Source organism: Crinia signifera, chromosome 1 (genome assembly GCF_055691185.1).
Source record: "Crinia signifera chromosome 1, ASM5569118v1, whole genome shotgun sequence".
Taxonomy (NCBI): domain Eukaryota; kingdom Metazoa; phylum Chordata; class Amphibia; order Anura; family Myobatrachidae; genus Crinia; species Crinia signifera.
Window position 1 is genome coordinate 397475912 of NC_139217.1, and position 26314 is coordinate 397502225.

The 26314-nt window shown below is 45.7% G+C and overlaps 2 protein-coding genes across 2 annotated transcripts; both read left to right on the forward strand.

Moving 5' to 3' along the window:
- TMED7 (transmembrane p24 trafficking protein 7) lies at nucleotides 1-24611 on the forward strand. Its single transcript, XM_083151631.1, has 4 exons — nucleotides 1-166; nucleotides 5022-5235; nucleotides 21599-21844; nucleotides 22698-24611. Exons 2-4 carry the CDS (start codon nucleotides 5032-5034, stop codon nucleotides 22932-22934), a joined length of 687 nt encoding a protein of 228 aa, XP_083007757.1. The 5' UTR covers nucleotides 1-166; nucleotides 5022-5031; the 3' UTR covers nucleotides 22935-24611.
- LOC146015005 (uncharacterized) lies at nucleotides 15343-18410 on the forward strand. The gene is made up of 2 exons (XM_083151630.1): nucleotides 15343-18054; nucleotides 18264-18410. The coding sequence occupies exon 1, from the start codon at nucleotides 15351-15353 to the stop codon at nucleotides 17988-17990; it is 2640 nt and encodes an 879-aa protein (XP_083007756.1). The 5' UTR covers nucleotides 15343-15350; the 3' UTR covers nucleotides 17991-18054; nucleotides 18264-18410.
- Nucleotides 24612-26314: the final 1703 nt, after the last annotated feature.

Genomic DNA, 26314 nt, shown 5'->3' on the forward strand with positions numbered 1-26314 from the left:
CATCACACACCCCTCCCTCCCTGACAAACACGTATACACTGTGTGATCGTTTCCGGGGCAGGAGTCGCCGCTTTCCGCTCCCAGGCGCTTGATCCTCAGCCCCCCTCCTCCGCCACGCTTGCAGCTGCTCGGTGGGCCCGTCACCCTACATCCGGGACACAGCCGGGTGAGTGAGAGTCGGGGGGGCTGCGCAGTAACACCAGTGAGAGTCGGGGGGCTGCGGCAGGTGCAGGGTGACGCATTACACAGGTGCCGGTGCGCCGGATCTCGGGAACGGGCAGGTGTGCACATAGCAGGGGTGCATGAGTCCGGCCCTGTGTGGTATCAGTGAGGGCGCACAGCACATAAAGTACAATGGGCGCGCTGTGGTTGCTGCACAGGGCCCGCACCGCATCTGCTGCTAGGGAGGTGTCCATAGCGACACATGTATGTCACAGTCATTGTAGGTGTCAGTCAGGTTGTTACTTGCTTGGCCCCTGCAATTCCAGTTGTCTGTCATTCCATTGATACAGGCGTCATGTATGGTCCATTTCCTGCTGCCCTTGTTTCCACATTTGTTTTCCACATGCAATAATGACTACTGAGTTATTCATTTTGATATATGTAAATTAATTAGTATTAATACCGGAGCAGGACTAAATGGTTGCATTGGCCATGGTGGTGATGCTATGGTAGTGTCTAGATCCCCTTCAGTTTTGACAATTTTCCTATCATGCTCTGGGTCCACCTATACCTGGAAGGGGAATATAAATCTGTGGCGAGTGAAGCGAGCCACTGTAGCCATAGCATACAATGCAGCTAAAATAAATTTTAAAAAATGACCCCTACGTGAATTACAGATAAAATAAAAAATGTTGTGAGGGCATCTAACAACTTCCGCCCTCACTGAATGTCACATCCTGTAATCAAAACTGAAGGGGATCTAGTCTCTACCGTGATTGGGTAATTTGCTATGCAGGCAGATAGGCCTAGGGCTCTTTGCTGACACCAGGGGCGTAACTATAGCACCGCAGCCCCCGTGACCGCGGGGGGCGCTATGCATGTGCGGGCGCCGGGGGCTGCAGTGCTATAGTTAGGTTAGCTGCTATATGAAGGAAGCAGGGGGGCATTGAGGCGGCTGGGGGGACGGACGCTGCGGGGGACGGAAGCTTCTGGGGACACAGAGCCGGCAATTACTTACAGCTGAGCCGGGCAGGGGGAGTCGGGAGCTGTCTGTACTGAAGAAAAAAAAGCCCATACAATGAATGGGCAGCCTGTGATTGGCTGCTGAGCGCTCTCTCAGCCAATTGCTGACTGGCTGAGAGAGCGCTCAGCCAATCACAGGCTGCCCATTCATTGTATGGGCTTTTTTTTTTTCCGTACTGACAGCTCCCGGCTCCCCCTGCCCGGCTCAGCTGTAAGTAATTGCCGCCTCTGTGTCCCTCGCAGCGTCCGTCCCCCCAGCCGGCTCGCAGCGTCCCCCCCACCTGCATTGACGGCTACCTGGGGGAGCGGCAGGCGGCGCAGATGGAGACCGGGGGCGGCGGGAGAATATAAAGAAATCATTCAAAAGACCGGGCGGCCGCTGATTGGCTGAGAGCTCAGCCAATCAGCGGCCGCCCGGTCTTTTGAATAGGATTTCTTCCTATTCTCCCGCCGCCCCCGGTCTCCATCTGCGCCGGAGGGGCGGGTGAGTGGCTGGGCGCCCTCTCTTTAATGGCGGGGGGGCGCCCAAAATGTAGTTACGCCACTGGCTGACACGGATGTGTGCAGAGGGGTGCCGGATGATCTCCAGTCAGTTTGGATTCTGGTTCTGATGTCTGTCTAATAACATTTGAAATCCTGACTGTCGGACCACCATACCGCACCCCAGAGGGGTGCCGAATAACCTCCCGCCAGTTGGGATTCTGATGGTCAGTATACCAAGGTTCGGATCCCAATTTACAGGGAATATTCTACATTGCACTGTCCACGACCCGGCTTCAGGTGATCAAGCCCACGTGGTGAAACGCGTTCTGACGCTGCTTAGGCTATAGCAGCTCCCCCAATTCATGGGGAACTGCCAGCCTTGACACAGCTCCAGCCTCCCGTCAGCCGCCGCAGGTATCCTCCCCGCTCCCATCTTCCTTCTCTTGGTGCCCAGGACACGCTGGCGGCGCATCTCTGTCCTGCTCTGCCTATGCATTCAGGTCAGACCTAACACCGCTCACAGCGTTTGTCCCCGCACCTCTCTCCTACAGCTCACATCTCCAGCAGCACGCCGGTCCTGTCACACATATCTCCCGTCCGCTCATTGAAGACGGGTTTTCTGTGGCTGATTCCGGATATCTGTACTGCTCCTCTCTTCATTCTTCTCCTTCTGCCACAAGGTAATACGTACACCTGTTAACCTATTCCCATATGCGCTATTAATTACATTCTTGCATATTTTTGCCTGTTATTTGGGATTCTCTGCTAGTTAGACCTCCGTATATTGTCATTCATTAGCTAAACCTCCGGGGTACATCAGTTACTATTTATGTCCATTAAATGGACTATGGGTTGATATATACTGGTGATATTAACTCTATACCTTGGTAAATTACAAACATTGGCTATCATATACTGGTGATATCAGGTCTGTTAGTCTAATTGCTAGCAATGTTTATACCAGCATCTATACCATTGATATTCATATAATTATTCTCTGTTGCGGTTGCATCGACTATTACTGTTACTTTGATACCAGCTACTATTGTGACCATATAATAGACTGCAACCGCTATAATCACCAAATATGTTTCTATGTGTATGTTTTCTTTGATTTTTGGTCGAACTGTTGGATACAATCATTTTAGTTTAATACTATGTTAATGAATGTTGCAGACTTTTTCCCAAACTTGCTGCTTTAATGTTACTACACTAATAATGATACTAGTATACACCTTTTGTTTGATTCATTAGGGTCTACAATTTACCGTGGCCTTTTTTCCTTCCCCTCTTTCTATTTAACCCCTCTCCCCCTCTCCCCCCCCTTTTTCCGTGCAGGAGAGACTTTCTGGTGGCGAATTTCAGCCCTGCAATGCCTCAGTATCAGGGCTGACCTAACACCACGACAGAAGTGTCCTCTTTACACTTGCTTTTTTCTACCAGTGTATCAATTTCTTCTCTCACCCTCCGTCCGCTCATTTGCATGAAGACGGCGGGCAGCAGAAAGAATTGATCTCAAACCCACTGTACTTTTACTTTTCCCGTCTTTTTGAGGATACCTGTCGGATTGATTATATCGTAACTAACAAAAATAATATTATATATACTCTCTATAATCAACGGCTATTTAATATCTACGGGCCTTGTGTGATTGGGCATTATATCTTTTCAAAGTTATTTAAACTATTCCTATACAGATCAGTCACACACTGACCTCTGGATGTGTCACCAGCTATCGTATTTAAGGATCTAAAGATTAAAATTGCATATGTATGCTACCTACTTTCCTTAAAAACAACACCACCTATTGCCACTGATATATAAACTGTATGATATATGTCAGTGGTTATTGTTAATATTCTTTATTATACATATATATTTCTTTGTTCACATGATAAATATACCTCATATGGTTCTATAGATTTATCATAATTTTTTTAGATTTAATGGAATTAAAAGCTAAGTTTTAACTCATTCATTATACATTATTTTTGATAATTTAAAAGTGTGCCTCCAAAAAGGAATCCTTTCTGCGAACGGCTGCCACTCTCTGTGGACCACCGTTTCTCTTCTTTTTAAGTATACTGTCCACGACCCCCATAGAGGGAGATTAGAACCTGTGGCGAGTGACACTGTGCCTGCAAGGTGGCTTCTTTGCGCTCACCCGGCTGTCTGAGTACTGGCAGTCGGAATTCCTATGTCAGTCTAATGAAATCAGAATCCTGACTGTCGGACCCCCATACCACACCTGGACAGAGCGCAGGATGCTGTTGGATATAAGTCAGAGTACTGGGGGCATCATACTGCTGCCTGTGCAGTCCTTCACTCCAGACTCCTGCACTTTTGTGATGTGGCTAAGGACTACTATATCTAATGCCATAGAGTACTAAAGAGGGGTTTATGGTATCCTGGGTACAGGCTAACCACCTCCTACTTTGTTATACCTCTCAGCGCATGCAGAGACATATGCTGTGTACACACAATGGGGCAGATTTATTAAGCTTGGAGAAGAGATAAAGCGGAGAAAAGGTAAAAGGAGATAAAGCACAGCCAATCAGCTCCCAACTGTCTTTTTCAAACACAGCTGATTGGCTGGTGCTTTATCTCCTTTTACCTTTTCTCCGCTTTATCTCTTCTCCAAGCTTAATAAATCTGCCCCAATGCGATTCTGACAAACTTTCTATTTGATTTGGTCTATATTAGGGGTTCTCAAACTGGATCCTCCACACAGTTCATGTTTTCCAGGTCATCCAGCAGATGCACAGGTGCATTAATTACTCATTGACACATTTTAAAAGATCCACAGGTGGAGCTAATTATTATCTTGTGATACTGTGAGGAGACCTGCAAAGCATGCACTCTGTGGGGTCCTAAGGGCCGAGTTTGAGAACCTGTGGTCTATATAGTCACTCGTTATACATATAGTTTAATCGTCTGAGCTGCTTTCAGCTCGGAAGCCGCGCATTGTGTTGAGCACTGATGCGCCCTCCCGCATCATCGCTCACCCGGCTGCTCATCTGCTGGTATTACCAGCAGATGAGCGGTGGAGTGGATGGCTTTCCATACGTCTTGCTATGGAAAATCGCTAAAACCGGTCAAAAACGCTTAGTGTGTATGCACTTAGTGTTTTTCAGCCCAGTGACTTTCCCCATCATGGCTATCCATACACGCTGGGCCAAAACACCCAGTGTGTATGGACCTTTATTCAGAATCGCACCGTGTTCTTCTATTGTACAGACACATTGAACTAATGTTTGCTACGACAATAAAAAGTTTAGTATTGCAGTATTTAGTGATTATGTGACTTCATTTATTGAACTGATCCTTCTTATACTTTTGATTGTCATTTGCAGGTGGTGATAGATGTTGTGGGTTGTGGCCGACAGAAGCCTGAAGATGCTGCTGGGCGTTGTGACCGAGTCCAGGCTGGGGACCTTACTATCACTATTAATACTTGCTTTTGGATGTACCACGGCATCAGAAATAACATTTGAACTGCCTGATAACGCCAAGCAGTGCTTCTACGAAGACATCACTCAGGGAACCAAATGTACATTAGAGTTTCAGGTAAAGGAAAAAAAAAATGGCATAATATTTTTATACAGCAAATAAGTCCTACATTTCTGCCCAGTGTCCACATGTAATATACCTTTGTGTTGAGACTGACTAGAAATACAGAACATTGATTTATTATAATTCTTATACATCAGCATGCATGTGTACAATGCAGGGCATAACATTATAGAATTCAGGAGACAGACAGTTAAAACTAGTGGTCACTTCCTTGGATCTTTTAGGAGGCTGGAGAAGACTCATTGGCATATATTCAATGCCGTGGGCGAGCGGTGACTGCGAGCAGGACTTTTTGCTCGCAGTCACCGCTCACCCTGTCAGTATTCAACTGACCCCCCTCATACGCAAATTCCCCCTCGCTCCGTTTTTCTCTTTCAATGGTCCTGGTGACACAGCTCAACACTGGGATGTAGGAGGGTCCGAAGGAGCCAGGCACCTATCCTAAAGTTTTAGAGGGTAGGCTCCTCCCCTACTGCATCCCTGGACTCTTCAGTTCGTGTTAGGTGCCCACTGGAGTGGGTGCTATTCTAAAGGGCTGCAGGAGCAGCCGAAGAATTAGAGTAGTTAGGGGATTTTTATTATTTTATTAACTTTTACCCTAGCTAGGTAGGCACAGTGTGAGGATTCTCATAGTGAATCCTCACACTGCTTGCGCAGCAGGAGCTGACAGAAGCGCGTCCTGTCAGCTCACTGTGCACAGGGGAGACACTGTCTGGTCTCCCTGTGCAGCGCTTATAGCCTTTTCTAAAAGGCTGCCTGGGCTCCGGAGTACCCTGAAACCGGCTCCACGTTTAGGTGGGGATCATGGGGGACAGGCGCTCCGTGATGGCGGCGGCCATTTTATGCGGAGCTTACACGCTGAGCTCCTAGATGAGAGGACAGCAGCGTTGTGACAGGCATGTTCCAAGTGATCCCCATTTGAGGGGGAGACACTGGAACTAGGAAATCCTACCTAAGGAGCGGCTTGCTGGGGGTGGTTGGCGCCAAAAGGTCACGGACCCCGCAGCAGCAGGGACCTGTGGTCTCTTCCTTCACTCTGACTTTGGCGCCTTTCAGAACGCTTGCAGCGGAGCTGAGCTGGCTTACTGATCCTGGCAGAGTGACTTGGATTTCCTGGGCATCGCTTCCCCGCAGTTGAAACCAACAGACAGATAAGTGACTGGGTGCATTGCTCTGTATAAACGCTTGCACATTGTTTGCACTGTGTATACTGATAGATATACATTTATCACTTGCATCTTGTCTGAGCATCAGGCTGTGGTTTTGGGGGAGGGAGCCCTTAATGCACTGAGCGCGTGCAATGTTTGCACACAAAAGTTTGTCCCTGAGCAGATGGCCAAGGGGGGCTTATGTATTACTTGCGCTGATGTGAGACCCATGGGCAGTGATCCCCATAGGGCAGAGCAGATGGAACCTGCGTGGGCCAGGGCCCTAGGCAGGTCAGTAAACGCTTTGGTGCAGCTTTTGGACAGGCAGAGTGATGGGCTGGTAGAATCACAGAGACCTATGCCATCATCTCAGCAGTCGTCTGGCTCCTTGCCTCTTACCCAGGCAGATCCTGCACTTATCCAGGTGATGCAGGATACTGCAAAAGGGATTAACAGGTTCAGTGAAATGCTGGACAAAATGGATGATGTGGCAGGGACCCCTAGAAGGTCTTATGCTTTAACTACTGTGGTAGATGAAGAGGAAGGAGAGTATACTGACATCCCCTGGGATCAGGGTGATGATTTGGAAGAGAACTCTGCTGCTGGTATAGAGGATCTCATTGTAGCTGTGAAGCAGGCTTTAAAGCTGACTGTGGAGGATAAGACTCCTGTTAAAGGTGTTTTTAAGCGACAGCGGAAGGAGGCTGTTACTTTTCCTTCAGATGAGGGGTTACAGGAATTGTTAGAAGGGGCTTGGAAAACTCCTGATAAGAGGCTTCAGATGCCAAAACGATTCCTTAGTCTGTACCCCATGCCAGAGTCTCATGCGGAGCTCTGGGAAAGGGTCCCAGTTGTGGACGCTTCAGTGGCACGTTTGTCCAAGGCTACTGTATTACCAGTACAAGGCGGTGCAGCGTTTAAAGATTCTGTGGATAAAAAGCTGGAGGGAAACCTCAAGGCTATCTTTGAAGGGGTGGGGTTTACCTTACGACCCCTTATTGCTTCAGCCTGGGTTTCTAAGGCCATGATAGAGTGGGCTGGTGAATTATGCACCATGCTGCAGGCTGACCCGGGTGCATTACTGCTTGCAGAAAAGATTAAGGCAGCAGCAGAATATGCAGTTGAAGCAGAGGAGGAAGCTATTAAAATGGCAACCAGAGTGTCCACAGTCTCCATTAATGCCAGGAGAGTGCTTTGGCTTAAAGCCTGGGAAGCAGACAATGAGTCCAAGAAGGCTCTGGAAACATTAGCCTTCAAAGGAAAGGTACTCTTTGGTACCGAATTAGAGGAGATTATAAAACAGGCCACAGGCGGCAAAAGTACATTCCTGCCGGCCTCCTCAGCAAAGCAGACATCCAGATTTTCTGCTTTTAAGCCGTCCTTTCGGCCCTCCCCTAGAGGTGGTGCGTCCTTTCGAGGACAGTCTTTCAGGGGAAGGTTTCAGCCCTCTAGAGGCAAGACACAAAAGTCAAAATTTGGCTCTTTTCACAAGAAGCCTGCCAATAAAGGAGAGGATAAACCCTCTGCATGACTGTCAGGGGCTTTGCCCGACAGTGACAAAAGTGGGCGGGCGTCTCACACTCTTCAGGGACGCTTGGGCCTCTCTAGGCCAGGATGCCTGGGTGCTAGACATCATAACACAGGGTTACAAAATCCCTTTCAGAGGGCCACCTCCGAAGAGGTTCATTCCCACATCCTTACCAAAGGAGGCACGGCTGCGTACAGCTCTTGTGAGAGCAGCGCACTCCCTTTTGGAAAAAGGGGTGGTTACACTAGTCCCCAAGACAGAGTGGAAGAAAGGCTTTTACTCCACGCTGTTCCTGGTGCCCAAACCAGACGGGTCTTTCAGACCAATACTAAATTTGAAGTCTCTAAATGTTCATTTATGGGTAGACCATTTCAAAATGGAGTCTCTACGGTCAGTACTCCTGAGTCTGGACCAGGGAGAATTTTTGGCGTCCATGGATGTCCAGGACGCATATCTGCACGTCCCTATACACCCGGAGCATCAGACCTTGTTGAGGTTTGCCATAGGAGACCTGCATTTACAATTCCGGGCGTTACCCTTTGGGCTAGCAACCGCGCCAAGGGTATTCACAAAGATAATGTCAGTGATGGCGGCGGTGCTGAGGCTCAGGGGAATCACAGTAATACCCTATTTGGACGATCTCCTGTTCAAAGCGGAGTCAGCAGCCATGCTGCAGAGTCACTTGGCAGAGGCCATCAGTTTTTTGCAGGCTCACGGCTGGATTTTAAATTTGCAAAAATCTCAGTTGGTACCCTCACAAAGACTCCAATTCCTGGGAGTTATAATGGACACCCATCTTCATCGGGTTTTCCTCCCGGAGATAAAGGCCAGGGATCTGGTCACCCTAGTCCAGGAGATTCTCAGGGCTCAGAGCATTTCAGTATGGAGGTGTCTCAAGCTCCTGGGGAAAATGGTGGCGTCATTCGAGACGCTTCAATTTGCCAGGTTCCACTCTCGGAGGTTCCAATGGAACATTTTGTCAGCCTGGTCAGGAAACACTTTGACCATGAAATCCGAGATGATAGTGCTGTCTTCGGACACTCAGGAATCCTTGAAATGGTGGACAGAAGTAGATTCCCTTCAGTGGGGTCGGTCATTACAGACCTGGGACTGGTTGATAGTAACTACCGACGCCAGTCTCAGGGGCTGGGGGGCAGTAGTCCTGGATCTCAGGCTTCAGGGCTTGTGGACGGCAGAGGAATCAGCGTTACCGATCAACATCTTGGAGCTGAGAGCTGTCTGGAAAGTGATTTCCTTGGCGGGAGACAGGTTACAGAACCTCCCTTTGAGGATTCAGACCGACAATGCCACAGCTGTGGCGTATCTGAATCACCAGGGAGGTACACGCAGCAGATTGGCCATGTGGGAAGTGTCCAGAATCTTCCTATGGGCGGAACAGAATGTTCCAGCTGTATTGGCTATATTTATTCCAGGAATAGAGAACATAGAAGCCGACTTCCTGAGCAGGGAGGAGCTCAAGGAAGGGGAATGGAGCTTACACCCTCAGGTGTTTCACCAGATCACCTCGAGGTGGGGAATCCCGGATGTGGACCTGATGGCATCCAGGGTCAACCGTCAAGTGCCCAGGTTTTATGCCAGAACGAGGGATCCACTGGCGGAGGCAGTGGATGCCATGACTATTCACTGGCAGGGAGATCTCCTTTATGCATTCCCACCAGTACCAATGTTACCGAGACTTCTGAAGAAAATACAGGGGCAGAAGGTTCCAGTGATCTTAGTGGCCCCAGATTGGCCAAGGAGGTCCTGGTACTCGAGGCTTCAGAGGTTGTCTGTGGACTCATGGCGACTACCTCTGAGACCAGACCTTCTAAGACAAGGCACATTCAATCACCTGGATTCCGATCGATTGATTTTGACGGCCTGGCTATTGAAACCACCATTTTGAAAAGAAAAGGGTTTTCTGAGGCAGTAGTACAGACGATGATAAAAGCCAGAAAAGCTGTATCTTCGGCAAATTATTATAGAGTCTGGAAGACTTACATTCGATGGTGTGAGAGAAGAAAGGCTCATACATCTCATTTTAAGCTATCAAGAATGATGGAATTCTTACAAGATGGTTTTTCATCGGGCCTAAGCCTTCAGTCACTGAAGGTGCAGATTTCGGCCTTGTCCATCTATTTCCAGAAAAAGATAGCCATTTTGCTGGAAATTCAAACCTTTTTACAAGGAGTATCCAGGTTGAAACCTCCATACAAGCAACCAGTAGCACCTTGGGATCTATCACTGGTTTTGGAATGCCTTCAAAAGGCACCTTTTGAACCTTTAAGGTCGGCTGACTTTAAGTTTCTCACGTGGAAGCTAGTGTTTTTGTTAGCAGTAGCATCTGCTAAAAGAGTTTCAGAATTGGGAGCTTTGTCATGTAAATCTCCCTTCTTAATTTTTCATGATGACAGGGCTGTTTTAAGAACAGTGCCTCAGTTTTTACCGAAGGTGGTATCTACCTTCCATTTAAATCAGGAGATAGTTCTACCTGTGTTTCAACCCCCAGAGGGTTCTAAGAAAAGGGACAAGTTGAGAACTTTGGATGTTGTGCGTGCCTTACGCATATATGTGGACAGAGTGAAGAGTGTCAGGAAGACTGACACATTGTTGGTATTGTATGACGTACACAAAATTGGTTGGCCTGCATCTAAGCAGACTATTGCTAGGTGGTTGCGGTCTGTGATAGCCTTTGCATACACCAAAGTGGGTAGACCAGTACCGGCCAAAATAAATGCGCATACCACCAGGTCAGTTGCCACCTCTTGGGCGGTTCGACATGGGGCCACAGCTGAGCAGGTTTGCAGAGCTGCCACTTGGTCATCTGTTCACACATTTGCCAAATTCTATAGATTCCATGAGTTCGCGTCGGAGGACGCATCATTCGGGCGAGCAGTGCTGAGAGCTGCAGACCTGAGCGTACCCTCCCAAAGGACCGGCTCTGGAACGTCCCAGTGTTGAGCTGTGTCACCAGGACCATTGAAAGAGAAAAAGGGATTTTTGTAAGAACTTACCGTTCGAATCCCTTTCTCTGATATGGTCCTGGTGACACAGCGATCCCTCCCTTACGCTCAGTAAGTATGCCAGAATTTTCATGATGTTCATGTTAAAATGGTTAAAAGTTAACAGTTTCTGTTATAAAATGTGCATATAATATGTGCAGGCGTTTGTACTGAGTTAATGTATTCCAGTGGCTTTGAAAGATGAACTGAAGAGTCCAGGGATGCAGTAGGGGAGGAGCCTACCCTCTAAAACTTTAGGATAGGTGCCTGGCTCCTTCGGACCCTCCTACATCCCAGTGTTGAGCTGTGTCACCAGGACCATATCAGAGAAAGGGATTCGAACGGTAAGTTCTTACAAAAATCCCTTTTTTGAGCGAGGGAGAATTGGCGTATGTGCCTCCAAAAGCTGCGAGAATCGAGGCTAATTACAGCGAGTTTGCTGCACTAGCCGCGGCTCTCGCAGTTTAGGGGAATCCTCGCAGTTCTGTGACGGCAAGGATTCCCCCGGAACTTTGCATTGTGCGAGCGGCCGGCGCGGGGGTTAAACTGCGAGGATCACTGGTTTTCTGCGATCCTCGCAGTTTAACCCCCTCGCCGGCCGCTCGCACCGGCATTGAATACATGCCATTGTCAGTATTGAAAAGGATATTGAAATGTTAGGAGTGAGAAGTAATTATTCAGGTGCATTGTCTAAATGACTCCTGGGAGCCACAAAATATGAAATAAAGTCTATTTTATAGATTATATTGCTGTTTTTTACTAACCTTCATAATTATTTATATTGCTCTACAGTGCGTACAGACTATTTGGGGGGGGGGCGCGCAGGCGCGTTTCTGTTCAAACACACTAGACCAGTGGTTCCCAACCTCTATCCTCAAGTACCCCTAACAGTCCAGGTTTTATAGTTTTATAAAGTCACCAAGGCATGGCACTGTGTATCACCAACTTTCACATTGAGAACTGCTAATGGGAGAGTCTCCTAGTTGTAAAATCCATTAAATTGATAATTATATACAAGTTGCAGCTACTTTTCTTTACTGCTAAAAGCTTATACCGGTAGATTGCATAGTGAGTCAGTAGTGTTATCCAACTATATATCTAACTGCTGCTGATTTTAGCTTTACATGATTTCTCGCAGCCTTGTTATGTGAGCAGTAAGCCACAAGCTGCTGCACTGCTAAACAGGGGCTAGTGGAGGCATTTGCATTTAGTAAATTATGTAGCATGGTGCTTCTATTCTGTTGTCCACTGTTCTGAAACACATTTTGTTGAAAATTTCTGGATTGATATTTTTTCCCTTTTCATCTTGCTGCTGTTCTTATTATGCACTCAAATATGCTGGGGGTGATTCAATCAGCTGTGAGGGGAGCAAATTCCCATTGTAAACGCTGCCAACAGCATTTAAACTCGCCCCTTTTGTGCAAAATCTCATCTCAGGGATGGATTTTTGCATACAGTCCTATGAGGCTGCAGGTGCGGAGTTACTGTAGTAAGTGCGGCATACAGTATAGTCACACTTGCTTTGCGAGGGAGCTTGCTGGTAATTGAATTGACCCCAATGTGATCACTACCAGATGCAGAACTATAATATTACCATTTATTTGTCCTGGGATTTACATTTTTCAATGTCCCTACTAACTAGGCATGTTGACTTGCTTGATTTGATGAGCTGGCTTTTGGCAAGCTGACTTTCTGGCACTAATTGTCTGTTATCTGTTTAAAGCTGACCAGTCAGACTGGTTCCAGCATCAAATCCATTCATCGCACTTTGGTTCTGCTTGTGTGTTCCATTTGTGTCTAGTGAAGTATTCTCTTATGTGGCATAGGCTATTTGATTGATTTATTCAATGGCATGGGCTCTGTACAAAGCAATTACTTTTTCCTTCACCAGATATGTCTGGTCAGTAGATTAATTAAAACAGAAAGGCAGTAGAACGTCAACATACTCCCATAACCGTAAAGGGAAGTTAGAAGGGGCTTGGTAAGGAAAGGGCACACTGTATTGTCACTGCATTCTGCACAGTGCTATGCTAGAAGTGATCAATGCATTTGCTTGTTGGCTACAGGCTGGCATTATATGGATAGGAAACACTGTCTCTCAGTAAATATTACATGGTGTTTCCTCTGCCTCCGCCATGGCAGCCATCAAGAATGGGTATCTCCCTGCTGGGTAGTGCTTTGGAAAGGAAAAAAAGACCTCTGGCTCCTATAAGAAGGCTCCTCCTCCGAACACCAGTGTCTTTTTTTCCTTTCCGGGTAGTGCAGTGCATGTGGACACCAGCTCACCTTTAGGTAGACTGTCGCTCCCTGCAGCAGCTCTGGCTTCATGCAGAGGAGGAAGGAGTGTAAGCTCCGTGATGCCGAATGCGGGCCCCATGGGGTAGCTATGCGGCGGCGTCCGGGGGGAAGGAGACGGTGGCAGGCACGGTGGTTGTCGGCACACGCTTCCCCTGCCCCAGCTCTGTGCTAAGGGCGGGCGCCGAGTAGTGCGCGCGGCGTGTACACAGAGGAGGCGCGTCATTAGGGCGCGACTTCCGGTACGCGTCAGGTCTTAGGGAACAGCCGGCGTTGTGCCACGCTGATCTGAGGTCTCGGCAGCAGGAGAAAGCGTCTAGCAGAGCGGGCGTGGGGAAGTATTGCTGCAAGGAGGTGAGTGGCAGCGGCCGGTGTCTTGGCTCAGCGCGGTTATTGTTGAAGGTGTTGGCTAAAATAGCAGTATTCTAATAGATTGAATATATTGTTCCAGAGGCGCACTACTCATAATGGAGGAAGACAGACAGTCTGGTACAAAAACAGGGTGAGCAGTATGTGGTGTAGGGTGTCCACAGGGTGTGATGTTGCGTAGTAATTGTAGTGACTGATTGATATTTTTTTAGGTCAGAGTCTAGTAAGGATAAAGGGAAGAGCAAGCAGAAGAAGGTGGTGCTCAGCAAATGTACAGCATGCGATAAAACGCTGCCGGATAAGCATATAGGAACTGTATGTGAAGGCTGTAAGGGGTCTCAGATGTTTTCCCCGGCTCAAATGTCGAGCTTAGTACAAATGCTGAAAACAGCCCTGGCTGATACATTTGCACCTAAGGAGGATACGGGCAAGACGCCCATCAAACGGAAAAGTTTTGTGTTAAATGAGGATACTGAGGATTTACCGGGTCAGGCGGCCGGCCCTAGTATACTTGGAGGGGGCTTGGATGATGAAGAGGAGGAGGATCCAGGTCTGGACAGGTCTGAATCAGACTTTAATGCCGACATGGTCGACAACCTTTTGGTCCGGATTTATAAGGCATTAGATATTGAGGACAAGCAAGAGGATGTGAGCTTGCAGGAGATGCTTTTTAAAGATAAAAAGCAGAAAACTAAAACTTTTCCCCTGTCTCAAACTCTGAGGGACATAATAACTGAGGAATGGAAGCAGCCGGACAAAAGAGTGGCTATTCCGGGGAAGGTTAACAAAATGTACCCCTTTGACAAGGCGCAGGTACTCTCATGGGAGGAAGCACCGAAGATAGATGCAGCAGTGGCGAGGCTGTCAAAGAAAACGACACTGCCACTAGAAGAGGCCAACGCCTTTAAAGATCCAATGGATCGTAAAATCGAGTTGGGCCTAAGGAAGCAACATCTAATTTCGGGGGCTTCTCTAAAAGCAGCGTCAGCAATGGCGGTAACTTCCAGGATAGTAAGAGGTTGGTGTCAGCAACTCGAGGGAGATATTTTAGATGAACTGGCAAGTTCTGAACTGTTAAAGGTGGTACAGGATGTGCAGCTGGCAGTGGAATTCATTTGTGAAGCGTCTATGGACGCGGTAAGACTGTCAGCCAGAGCAGGGGCAGCGACAGCTGCTACAAGAAGGGCCCTATGGTTAAAACCATGGGCAGCGGACGTGCAGTCCAAGAACAAACTCCTGTCCATGCCATTTCAAGGGGACTACTTGTTCGGCAAACAATTGGACGAGCTTGTGGCTAAAATATCAGGAGGGAAGTCGGTTTGGCTTCCTCAAGATAAAGGAGGCAGACGAGTACCTCCAGCCAAGTTCGGGAGATTTCAGCCTCAAGACTATAGAGAGTCACGGGCTTATAGACCAGGGAGACCCTATAGAAGGGGATCCTGGGTATCAAGGGGCAATTTTCGTGCCCAAAGAAATAGAGACAAATTCTCCTCCAAGAAGGAGTCACAGTGACGTCAGGTCACAAACAGTAGGGGCCAGGTTGCTGAAATTTGCAAGCGTCTGGTCCGGGACCACTGGAGACAAGTGGGTCCAAGAGATAATATCCTCCGGGTACAAAGTGGAGGTCAACAGAGTTCCCGGAGAGTTTTTTGTTCAGTCTCCAATTCCCAAAAACAGGGAGGAGAGAAAAGCCTTATTGACAAGTTTGCAAGAAATGCTGGAACAGGAAGTGATCAGCATTGTGCCAGAAGGGCAGGAATTTCGGGGATGTTTCTCCCGTTTTTTTGTAGTAAAAAAAGCAACAGGAGGATTTCGTACCATACTAGATCTGAGACGACTCAATCAGTTCATAGAGGTGAAATCTTTCAAAATGGACAGTATCAAGTCAGTAATTCTGGATTTAAGTCGAAAGGACTTCATGACGTCGATAGATCTCAAAGACGCCTATTTGCACGTCCCAATTTGCATAAGCCATCGAAAATATCTGAGGTTCAGGCTGATGGGCAAGAGTTACCAGTTCAACGCCCTACCATTCGGGCTGGCAACATCCCCAAGAACATTCTCCAAGGTGATAGTTGTGTTGATAGCCGCACTAAGGCAGAGCGGGATAAGATTAGTTCCTTATCTCGACGACATTCTAATAGTCGCAGATTCCGAGGAGAAGGCCCAGGAACACACAGACAGAGTGGTGCAGTGTCTGGTGGAACACGGATGGCTGGTGAATTACAAAAAGAGCCAACTAATCCCCACTCAAGAAATAACATACTTGGGAGTAGTAATAAATACAAGGGAGCAGAAAATCTCCTTAACAGAGGTCAGAAGAGAAAAGCTAATTCACCAAATAAAAAACCTAAAAAGAAGACGCGTTGCATCCTCACGAGATTGCATGGAGGTGCTAGGCCTCATGGCATCAGCAATAGAGGTAGTTCCTTGGGCAAGATTCCATACAAGGAAACTGCAGAACTGTTTTCTTCTACAGTGGAACAAAAATTCAAAAGACTTGTCCCAAAAAATAATCCTGTCGACAAGGGCCAGACAAGACTTGGACTGGTGGACAGCAGAAAGCAGGCTGACAGCAGGAAGATATTTTGGCACAAGGCCACAGGTTATGCTGACCACGGACGCCAGCGAAACAGGCTGGGGAGCAACCTGCAATTATCAGGTGGCCCAAGGAAAGTGGCAACAGAACTGGAAAGAAGCTCACTCCAATCTGCGAGAAATGGAGGCAGTGGTCAGAGCCTGCAGGTGGTTCCAAAATCAACTACAAGGTGCAGAACTAATCGTGAGGACCGACAACCAGGCGGTAGTGGCCTATGTGAATCGACAGGGAGGTACACGAAGCAGAGCATTGATGGAGGTGGCCACCAAACTGTTCGAGTGGGCAGAAACATGGGTTCTGAGCATCACGGCAGTTTACCTAGCAGGAAAAGAAAACGTGGTGGCAGACCAATTAAGCAGGGTGGAATGTCTGCCAGGAGAGTGGGGTCTCAACCAAAAGGTGTTCGAAGATCTGGTGCAAAGGTGGGGACGTCCACAGGTAGACCTTATGGCGACGGCAAGAAACAAAAAAGTACCCAGATTTTTTGCCAGGTTCTGGGAGCCGCTGGCGGAACAAGTAGACGCCCTGTCGGTGCCCTGGGACATAGAGAGGGCTTATGTTTTTCCCCCGATACCAATAATTCAGAAATTACTAAAGAAACTGCAGAGGGAAAAGATCGAGGTAATAGCGATCCTACCGTATTGGCCTCGCAGAGCTTGGTTCAATACAGTCCAGAAGTTGGCAATAGACGATCCGTGGAGGTTACCCTCAACCAAGGACCTACTAGTACAAGGAGAGGTATGCAAGGAGCAGCCGGAATCGTGGAAACTGACGGCTTGGCTGCTGAAATCAGGGGTCTGAAAGCGAAAGGCTTCAGTGAAGGAGTAGTGGAAACCTTGCTGAAGGCAAGAAAGCCGGTAACCATGAAGATATACTATAGGGTTTGGAAGAAGTATGCGTATTGGGCAAAGGAGAATAAGAAGAATCCTCGCAGTGTGGTCACCATACTTTCTTTCCTGCAAGAAGGGTTACGGATGAACCTCTCCCCAAGTACTCTGAAGGTGCAGGTCTCAGCCATGTCATGCATACTGGATTGGGACATAGCCAAGAACAGATATGTACAAAGATTCATGCAGGCTGTAAAGAGAATTAAGCCGAAGGTAAGAAGTCCGGTACCCTTGTGGGACTTGAATCTAGTACTAGGGGTACTAACAGAATCTCCGTTTGAACCACTACAAGAAGTAGCCTTAAAGTTTCTGTCGTGGAAAGTGTTATTCCTAGTGGCCATGACCTCAGCTCGTAGAATTTCAGAACTCCAAGCATTGTGGATAAAAGAGCCGTTTTTCAAAATGTATACGGATAAAGTAGTCTTAAGGACAAACCCGTCGTTTGTACCAAAGGTGGCGTCGGAGTTTCATATCAATCAAGAGATTGTACTGCCCACGTTCTGCGCAAATCCGGCGAACAGTAAAGAAAGCAGGTTACACTGTCTGGATCTGGTCAGAGCCCTGTCCATTTACAAGCAAAGGACAGCAGAATTCCGTAAAACCGACAATTTATTTATATTACCAGAGGGAGAAAGAAAGGGGCAAAGAGCCTCTAAACAGACTTTATCAAGGTGGATTAAAAGCTGTGTTCGACAAGCATATGTCGTAAGACAACAAGAGCCACCAGAAGGTTTTAAAGCACACTCAACGCGGTCAATGGCGTCGTCATGGGCAGAGAAAGGATCTGCATCACTGACAGAAATTTGCAAAGCCGCAGGGTGGTCCTCAGCGCACACGTTTACACAACATTACAGAGTAGACGTTTGGTCTTCCGCAGATGCTAAGTTTGGGAGGAAGATCCTGAGCGCAGCAGTAGATTGAAACATGAAGAAACGTTTTATTGAGTTATGCATTATATGGCCGGTGGCCTGTTCCTAAGTTATACGTGAGTATGCCCTCCCTAGGAAATACAATACTGCTTGGGTATGACCCATTCTTGATGGCTGCCATGGCGGAGGCAGAGGAAATACCGGATTATTACCTGGTAATGGGTTTTCCTCTACTCCGCCATGGCAGCGGTATTTCCCTCCCTTGAGTTGAACGCTCAGGAAAGGGGGGGTGTATGTGGAATAATGATGTTCGTTTGTTTTAAAGCTGAAGAATATAAGACACTGGTGTTCGGAGGAGGAGCCTTCTTATAGGAGCCAGAGGTCTTTTTTTCCTTTCCAAAGCACTACCCAGCAGGGAGATACCCATTCTTGATGGCTGCCATGGCGGAGTAGAGGAAAACCCATTACCAGGTAATAATCCGGTATTTCCCTCTGCCCCCCGCCTGATCCTCAATGGCACGGCCGCTGCCCGCCCCACTGCTCCTCACCACCCTGCAGCTCCCCGTTTTTTTTTACATGTGATAAATCGCATGCAAAAAATGGCACATAAAGTGCCAAATTGTATGTGAGCCTCCCGGGGAGCTGCCGGGCGGCTCGCAGGAGAATTGGGTCCGACTTGTCCCTTGGACAAGTCGGCCTAATGTATGGGGGCCCTTAGAGAGTGATTGTGCCTTTGCAAGTGAACTAGAATAACCCCCTATGTGTAGTAAAATACATGTTATATGTCAATTAATTGAATACCCTCCTACTATTGTTTTCCATGGGAAATAATTACAGGGATGTATTCCATCTTTGGGTGTTGGTCTTAAAGAGGACCTCTCCTGTACAATCATCCATTCTAAAGGAATAGTCTTTCCATTTGCTGTTTGCAGTCTCCCTGTTCTGTCAGTGGCACCTTAGATTAGAGTGCTACTACCAGTAATACCGCTTTCAGACCGCACTCCGAACACGGCATATTGCCGTGTTCGCGGGGCCTAAACACGGGTCACGGTGCGGTCTGAAAACGGCACCACGGGTCGAGCAACACGGGTGTTCAACCCTGGTATTGACCAGGGTTGAACACGGCTATGACCCGTGTCAACTGCAGTGTGAACAGGTGCCTGGGTCGAGCGACCCGTGTCCCGTTCACAGTATGGAGGAGGCAGCACTGTCAGCTCCAAGTACTGCCTCCTCCCGAGCCCCTGATGACGCGCCGCCGCCCAGCACCGCCCCATGTGACGTCACCGACTCGGCAATATGCCGTGTCGGTGTCGGAACTTTCAGACCGCATTGCCGTGTTGCTCTGGGGATGGGACCCGTGTCCTAATCCCGTGTGCGACACAGCATTTGCGGTCTGAAAGTAGTATAACTAATCTGTATATTCAGCAATGTATCCAGCATGATGTCACTGGTATGTAGCTCAGAGCACATGTGCAGGAGGCTGCATTAATCAGACTACAGTGATTAAACTAGTAGCTGCATGGAGGGGAATAGTATGCATATAGTAGTCAAAATCAAATGTTAGCACTACTCTACAAACTATGTCAAGTGTCATATACATAAAGATGAGGGTACTCATTGAGCACATGGCAGCTGAAATGAGTCATATGCGGTCACTTTTTGGTTAGTCTGCATCATCTTACTTAATGCCAACGCAAGAATCCGCCCATGATTTTTAGTTTCTAATCCTGCACCTGGGCAAAATATCCATCTGAAACAGGTGTCCAGTCTCCATCCATACGTTACATTTGAGCAAGGAAGTTGGCCTACACACCCGGCACTTCTATGACTATGAAGAGTTCTGTGTGTTCGAAGGGTTGTGTCCACAAATAACCAATTCTCCCAAAGTGTCGGTTGAATGCGTTCCCTGTGCCGGTCTTGGTCAGCATATGGCTGATCCTGTACATCCAGTCATTACTTTCTTTGGCTCATGCACAGTATGCTGAAATCTGCGGCATGCGTCTGTAGATACATCTGTCTCCTAATCAGGCCCATAGTAGAGTTTGCTGTCAGAAATTTTTGTGGTGATGCTTCTAATTTATTAACAAAAAGAAAACAATATATCTGCATGTAATAGTTAATGCTTATTTAGTATTTTGTAGTTTACAAAACTGGTATTCTGTAGCAGTTTAAGCAGTATTTTCTAACATTACCGTTTACATACGGATAATGTCACATGGATTATGGATTTGTGGATATTGCACCATGCTAATAAAAAAAATAGCCTTGGTGTTATGGAATATGTACTGTATCCTGTATTTCCTCTTATCTGTGATGCTGCTCCATAAAATGCTGCACTGGTCACACATGCCATGCCCAGTTTGTCAATACTCATTTATATTTAAAATTAGTAATGTCTTTAAAGGCTCTCCTTATTTTTATCTTGGTAACAATGTCATTTATTAACACTGTTGTAAACATATATTGTTGTTCTGAGTGAAAGAGGTTTTTTTTTTTTTTTGCCCTTCTAAAGTTATTGTGTACCGTTACCCTTCCTTTGAGTGTGAGACCCTTGCACAATTTGCACGCTTCCTTTTCACCAGCATAGATAGGCAAAATATCATTCTGGAGAGAGCTCCTAAAAGGGGACCTATTGTATAGTTACTCCACTGGTAGTTATTGTCTGAGCTGTTCGGACTACGTGACAGTGGGGCTGTATCTGCCAAATCACACATCCATCCAATTCTGGTAGAAATGCATTTACCTATCCACATCTCCAGAACTATTAACTCTGTAAAATGTTAGCTGCATGAGGACACGTTCCTGGAATTCCGATACCGGCTACCCTAGTGATTTAATAAAGGGTTTATCTACCCAGTTCTGATAACCACAGCGGCTTCCTAACAAACTGTGAAAAGGAGGTGAGTGGTTATTTGTGTGCCAATGGCATGTGATTAGTTAGCAGTGTCATCTGATTGGTTCTTTATTACTCAGTTGAGTGTTTCCTGTTACTGTGGGGTGGATGTATGAACTGCACTTAATGAGCGCAAGGGAGAGACCAGAGCTTACAGCTCGAAGCTGCTGTTCCCTAGAATCCCCCTCTTGTTCACGGCAATGTATGACTGCCTGTCAGGCATACATTGCCCGTTAAAGCTGCAGTGTCCCCCTTCGCCAGCCCCAGGCTAGCGTTGTCCTATTCTTACAGCAGGGACAATGCTAATCCTGCTGCTGGCTCCTGGCTGCGCTTAAGATATTGCGTGAGTAGCGAGGTCTCGCTTATGTCCAGAAAGCCCGGACAGGGGGGGAGACAGCGCGTCAGATAATGCACTCTGCTGTTAGGGCAGTCACCAGAGGGGGGAGCTTGCTCTCCCCTGCTTTGGTGGACAAGGTATTAATACATCTTGTCAATGTCCCTTTCTGCTTTGCCGCAGCATATAGTTTTTCGTCGCTATAATACATCTGCCCCTATGTCTTGTAACAGTTGCACATATTAAACATGTGTAGTGATTATACATTTTGAAAGTATGAGGAGAGCATTGTAACATACGTGGTCTGGCTTGTACTTCAGCGAGAGAACATCTAAAATAGTCATTAATATAAAACTGATTGGCCACTGCTAAATGGTGTATGAAGAAGGCATCATCTGTTTGTAACCTCCTCTGTCATTGTTCTTTACCCCAGGTGATAACCGGTGGCCATTATGATGTGGACTGCCGACTAGAAGACCCAGATGGGATCGTGCTGTACAAGGAGATGAAGAAACAGTATGATAGCTTCACCTTTACAGCTTCCCGTAATGGAACGTATAAGTTTTGTTTCAGTAATGAGTTCTCCACGTTCACACACAAGACTGTCTACTTTGACTTCCAAGTTGGAGAAGATCCTCCGCTGTTCCCCAGTGAGAACCGGGCCACGGCCCTGACACAGGTAAGAAAAATACAACTGTTTAACTTCTTCCACCTGACTATACTTTTATATATTTTATTGGTAAAGCAACTATCTAAATAAAAATTGTATTGACATTTCACACAATGTGCGCTAGGGATGTGAAGTGCCTGTGGCACAAAATGTAAATACAGTGTTCATTTCTTTGTATATACTTGTTTTGGACTGCTCCCAACCACTGTCCTCAAGGCTACACTAAGGGGTCAATCCAATCCGTACTTCATGGCGGTTGAGATTTTCACAAAAGTGCTTTCTGCCCCATAGGTGTAGTAAGTCAGACTGATTTTAGCTTGTGAAGGGTTCAAGTTTTGGTACCATTGCCAGCATTAGACAGGGGGGTTTTGTGTGAGGCGGAGTGACCCTAAATTGAATAAATTGGTATACAAGCTGAAATAGATTAGATCTCAATATTGAAAGCATGGGGGCAAACTGTAAAGGTTCATACACACTGGGCGACTATGCCCAGCATGTATGGACAGTGATGATGAGAATCATCGCTGCGGTGAAAGCCGCCCAGTGCATACACAATGAGAGGCTTTCCCCCTGCCCGGCCCCGACGGAAGGGGGAGGACGGCGTTGCATAGCGCTATGGAAAGCCGCTCATCTGCTGGTATAACCATACAATCTGGCCGGCTTTGAGCTGAAAGCCGCTAAAACCTCCTGTTTTGAGCGACTTTCAGCTCAAAGTTGCCCAGTGTGTATGGGCCTTAAATGTCTTTGTCTAGTAGATTTTGTAGACTGCCCTGTTAAATGGTTGTTCTCCAATATTGATCAAACATTTACCATTAAAGTGTTGTTCTCAATCTCTCTCTGTCACACTCCCTCCCTTGCGCAGATGGAATCCGCATGCGTCTCGATCCATGAAGCCCTTAAATCAGTCATCGACTACCAAACACACTTCCGCTTAAGGGAAGCACAAGGCCGCAGTCGAGCAGAAGACCTCAACACCAGAGTTGCATATTGGTCTATAGGGGAGGCAATCATTCTCTTAGTTGTAAGCATTGGACAGGTATTCCTTCTCAAGAGCTTCTTCTCCGACAAAAGAACAACTACAACACGTGTCGGATCATAACCCTTATTTTCCAGGGGATACTTTAATTTTCAATACACACTGTTTGTCCAACTGCAAATTTTGTTATTCCCCCCCCCATTATCTGTAGGTAAAAGACTGTATATATTGGTAAAGCTGCATTTTACCTTTTAAACTCCACTATACAGCTATCCTTTAACACAATCAAACAAATTGTAAAAACAAATTGAGCTGAGTTTTTTTTTTCTTTTTTTTTGAAGGAAATACCTTATTTTAACATGTGGATTGTTTTTGGTTTGGGAGGGTGTGGAATATTTTGCATTCTGATGTTCGATGTTCATCTTTGATGTTAATATATTTCTTCTGAAAGATGATCCTGTCCACATAACCTTTATTTAAGAGTATTTTAATAATGCCACTAGTGCCCCTTGGTAGGTGTCCTGTGTGAAACTCTTGGAAGAGCATGGCCCTCCTGATGGCTAGTCAGCGTAGGGAAATACTGTATATTTGTAGTTGTACATGAAGTTTTACTTCAGCTTTTTAGGCCCTTAAATTCTATACACAGTTGTGCATATGATATACAGTCCAATCTTTGTTTTTGTTAATTTTTTTTTTTGCGTTGAGAGATTTTTCTGAAGAATGTTTACTAATTAAACTAAACGAGTTTGATCCTGCATCACACACTGTACTTCAGCCACACACACTTTTACCTATGGAGCTCTGCTTGTGGTTTTAGCAATTTAGCTTTTCAAAGTACAGTAGCTGATAAATGGAAATAGCTTACGGTGTGGAACATTTGTGCAGGATAATTTGATTTGCCAGACAAATAATATTTATTTCAGTTTTCCCACCATTCATCCAGTTATAAAGAAAAGCCTTTTTGACTTACAGAAGAAAGGCTAAATATTTCAGTTGAGGGGGGGGGGGGGGGGGTTGGCAGTGGTAGTGGTAATGAAACATCCTAGTTGATACATAGCCTGCCCACGTTTATTTGCTTCTTAATTACAATTGTAAGTAGGAAGCATTCCATTCCATATAAATGAGTTGTGGTGTTATTAAAAAATGAAATTATTTTATCCTAATTATTTGTATTAAAGCTATAGCTGTGGATTAACGCAGTTTGAGAATTTGGGCGGGAGAGGGGCATTTCCTGCGTGAGGTGATATTTTCTAGCTATCCTGAGTGTTACATTGGAGAAAATATCTCATGAGGTAAGAAATAAAACGTAATGACAAAAAAAAAGAACCCAGTATAACTTTTTTTTTTTTTTCATTAAAATGTATAATCCCTCAGCGGAGCCCTCTTTACCTTTTGTAATGGCTTGCCTCCTCAAGGTGAAAGTTCGGTCATCTTATAAGTCAGGGATGTTGTTCTGATTGGCCTTAGATACATCTAGTAAGGACAGTGACAAAATTAAGGTTCTGATAGTTGCGTTAAAAGCAAACTTGAATACATGATTACAATTGTGATTATTTTTTCTTAATTCCAGTGTCTTCTAAACCAATTTATAATATGCGTGTAATATTACTTTGGGTGTATATGTAGCATTATTTTCTGATTGGCAATGGGGTCTTTGTTCACTTGATGCTTAGGCTGTTTTTTCTTGCTTTTGTGATCAAAGTTTTCAGTTAACTGGACAGTTGTTTTTTTTTTGTTTTTTTTATTTACTAATATTGTTAAAAAAAAAATTTCATTTTCAATATTTTTTTTAATGTACCCCATACCCCCCCGCCCCCCAACCAAGCATTTTTTCACAAACCTTGCTGAATATCCATCAAATACAAATATTGGTTCTTTAAGTTTAATACCCCTTTTAGCCCCAGTCCGGTGACCTGTGAATCCAAACCGAATGGATTGGTCTTAAAAAGGACCAGGGTTAGGTGGCAGTGTCATGTCGTTTTTTCCAGAACTTTAAAAGGTCATCTCCTAGCACCAGAGGAGGTGAACCCTGGCAATATTCCAGGTCCAACTCGCAGTGTGAAAGGGTTTCAGGTTGCGTTGACAGAGCTTTAAACTCTTCTTCAATGACCCTGGCTAGATCCAGGATTTCAGTATAAAAGGGTTCTAAGTACTGATATAATTAAGACCTGGCATGTGGCCTGTTTAATATTCATTAAGCACCTATTCTTAAATAGGTAGGCTTTATTGTTTGCATTAATATTGGATCAGACTACAAAATGGCTGCCCTCACTGTGAGCAATCAGTGCACCTCCACGAAGAGAAAAATATATAAACATGGCTGAGTTGATGATCTTACAGCAAGCAGAATGGCTTGGATCTTCTATATCAGTCAGTACATCGCATATTACTATATTATAATGGTAAACTTTAAAAAAATAAAAAAAAAAACATTTTCCAGCCATTCACATTTGTGCGGTTATCGCCATGTCCATTATCAGCTATTTGTTTATGTTTAAACCTCTTACATTTTCTTATTTAAGAAAAGTATTCAATATATATTTGTAAGGGTTTTTTTTTTTTGGTTTCTTTTTTTATTTATTGCTCCTTTTTCCTTTTGCATCTGTTAAGAAAAGGAAGAACAGAAAGCATAAGCCCAAATAGTGTCAAAATGTATCCATGTACTAGGGTATTGCACATGTTTTACAAAACCATTTGTCCTGATCAGTCAGATAGTAATAAAGGAACAAAAACGACAAGTTAATACTTTTTGTAGTTGAGGAAGATAATAGGTGGCCACATATGTATGATTATCAGTCCAATGCAGGCCAGAATGAAGAACTAGGCACACACCAGTCATTTTTTCACCTTTATAAAAGTTGTATGAGTTTTCCTTTTTTGATTTGAAATGTACCGGTCACACATTGGGTGAAATGTACTAAAGGAAATTTGTAAAAAATAGGTGTATTTGTATCCAGAAATACACTTATTTTTGACATTTACTATCCCGTAAAATACGGCAATTCGTATTCATAGCACATCAATACGAATTGCCGTATTTTACGGGATAGTAAATGTCAAAAATAAGTATTTCTGGATACAAATACACCTATTTTTTTACAAATTTCCTTTAGTAAATTTCCCCCATTGACTAATATCCTTGTGTACAGCACCAGAAAAGCTCAACACTGATGTATAGTTCTTGTGCTCACCATATGGAAACATGAAAGTAGAGGCAATGATCCTACAGATTGTTGTTAGGAGCCTCTGGTCTCCCTAGCACCTAAAATAGCTTTGAGTCTTGCAGAATTGTGCACATTTTCAATGGTTTTTCCAATTTGTGTAAAACAATGCGCATTCCCTTTAGGCTGCTGCCCGTGGCCACACTAGGGCCCACACCAAGACCCAAAAACAATACACAGCAATCAAAGAAGTTGTTCATCACAGTGGCGCTGTCAACAGTTATTCCACCACCACTCTATACATTAAGTTTTTACGTGAGTGCAGTTTTATAATAACTGTAA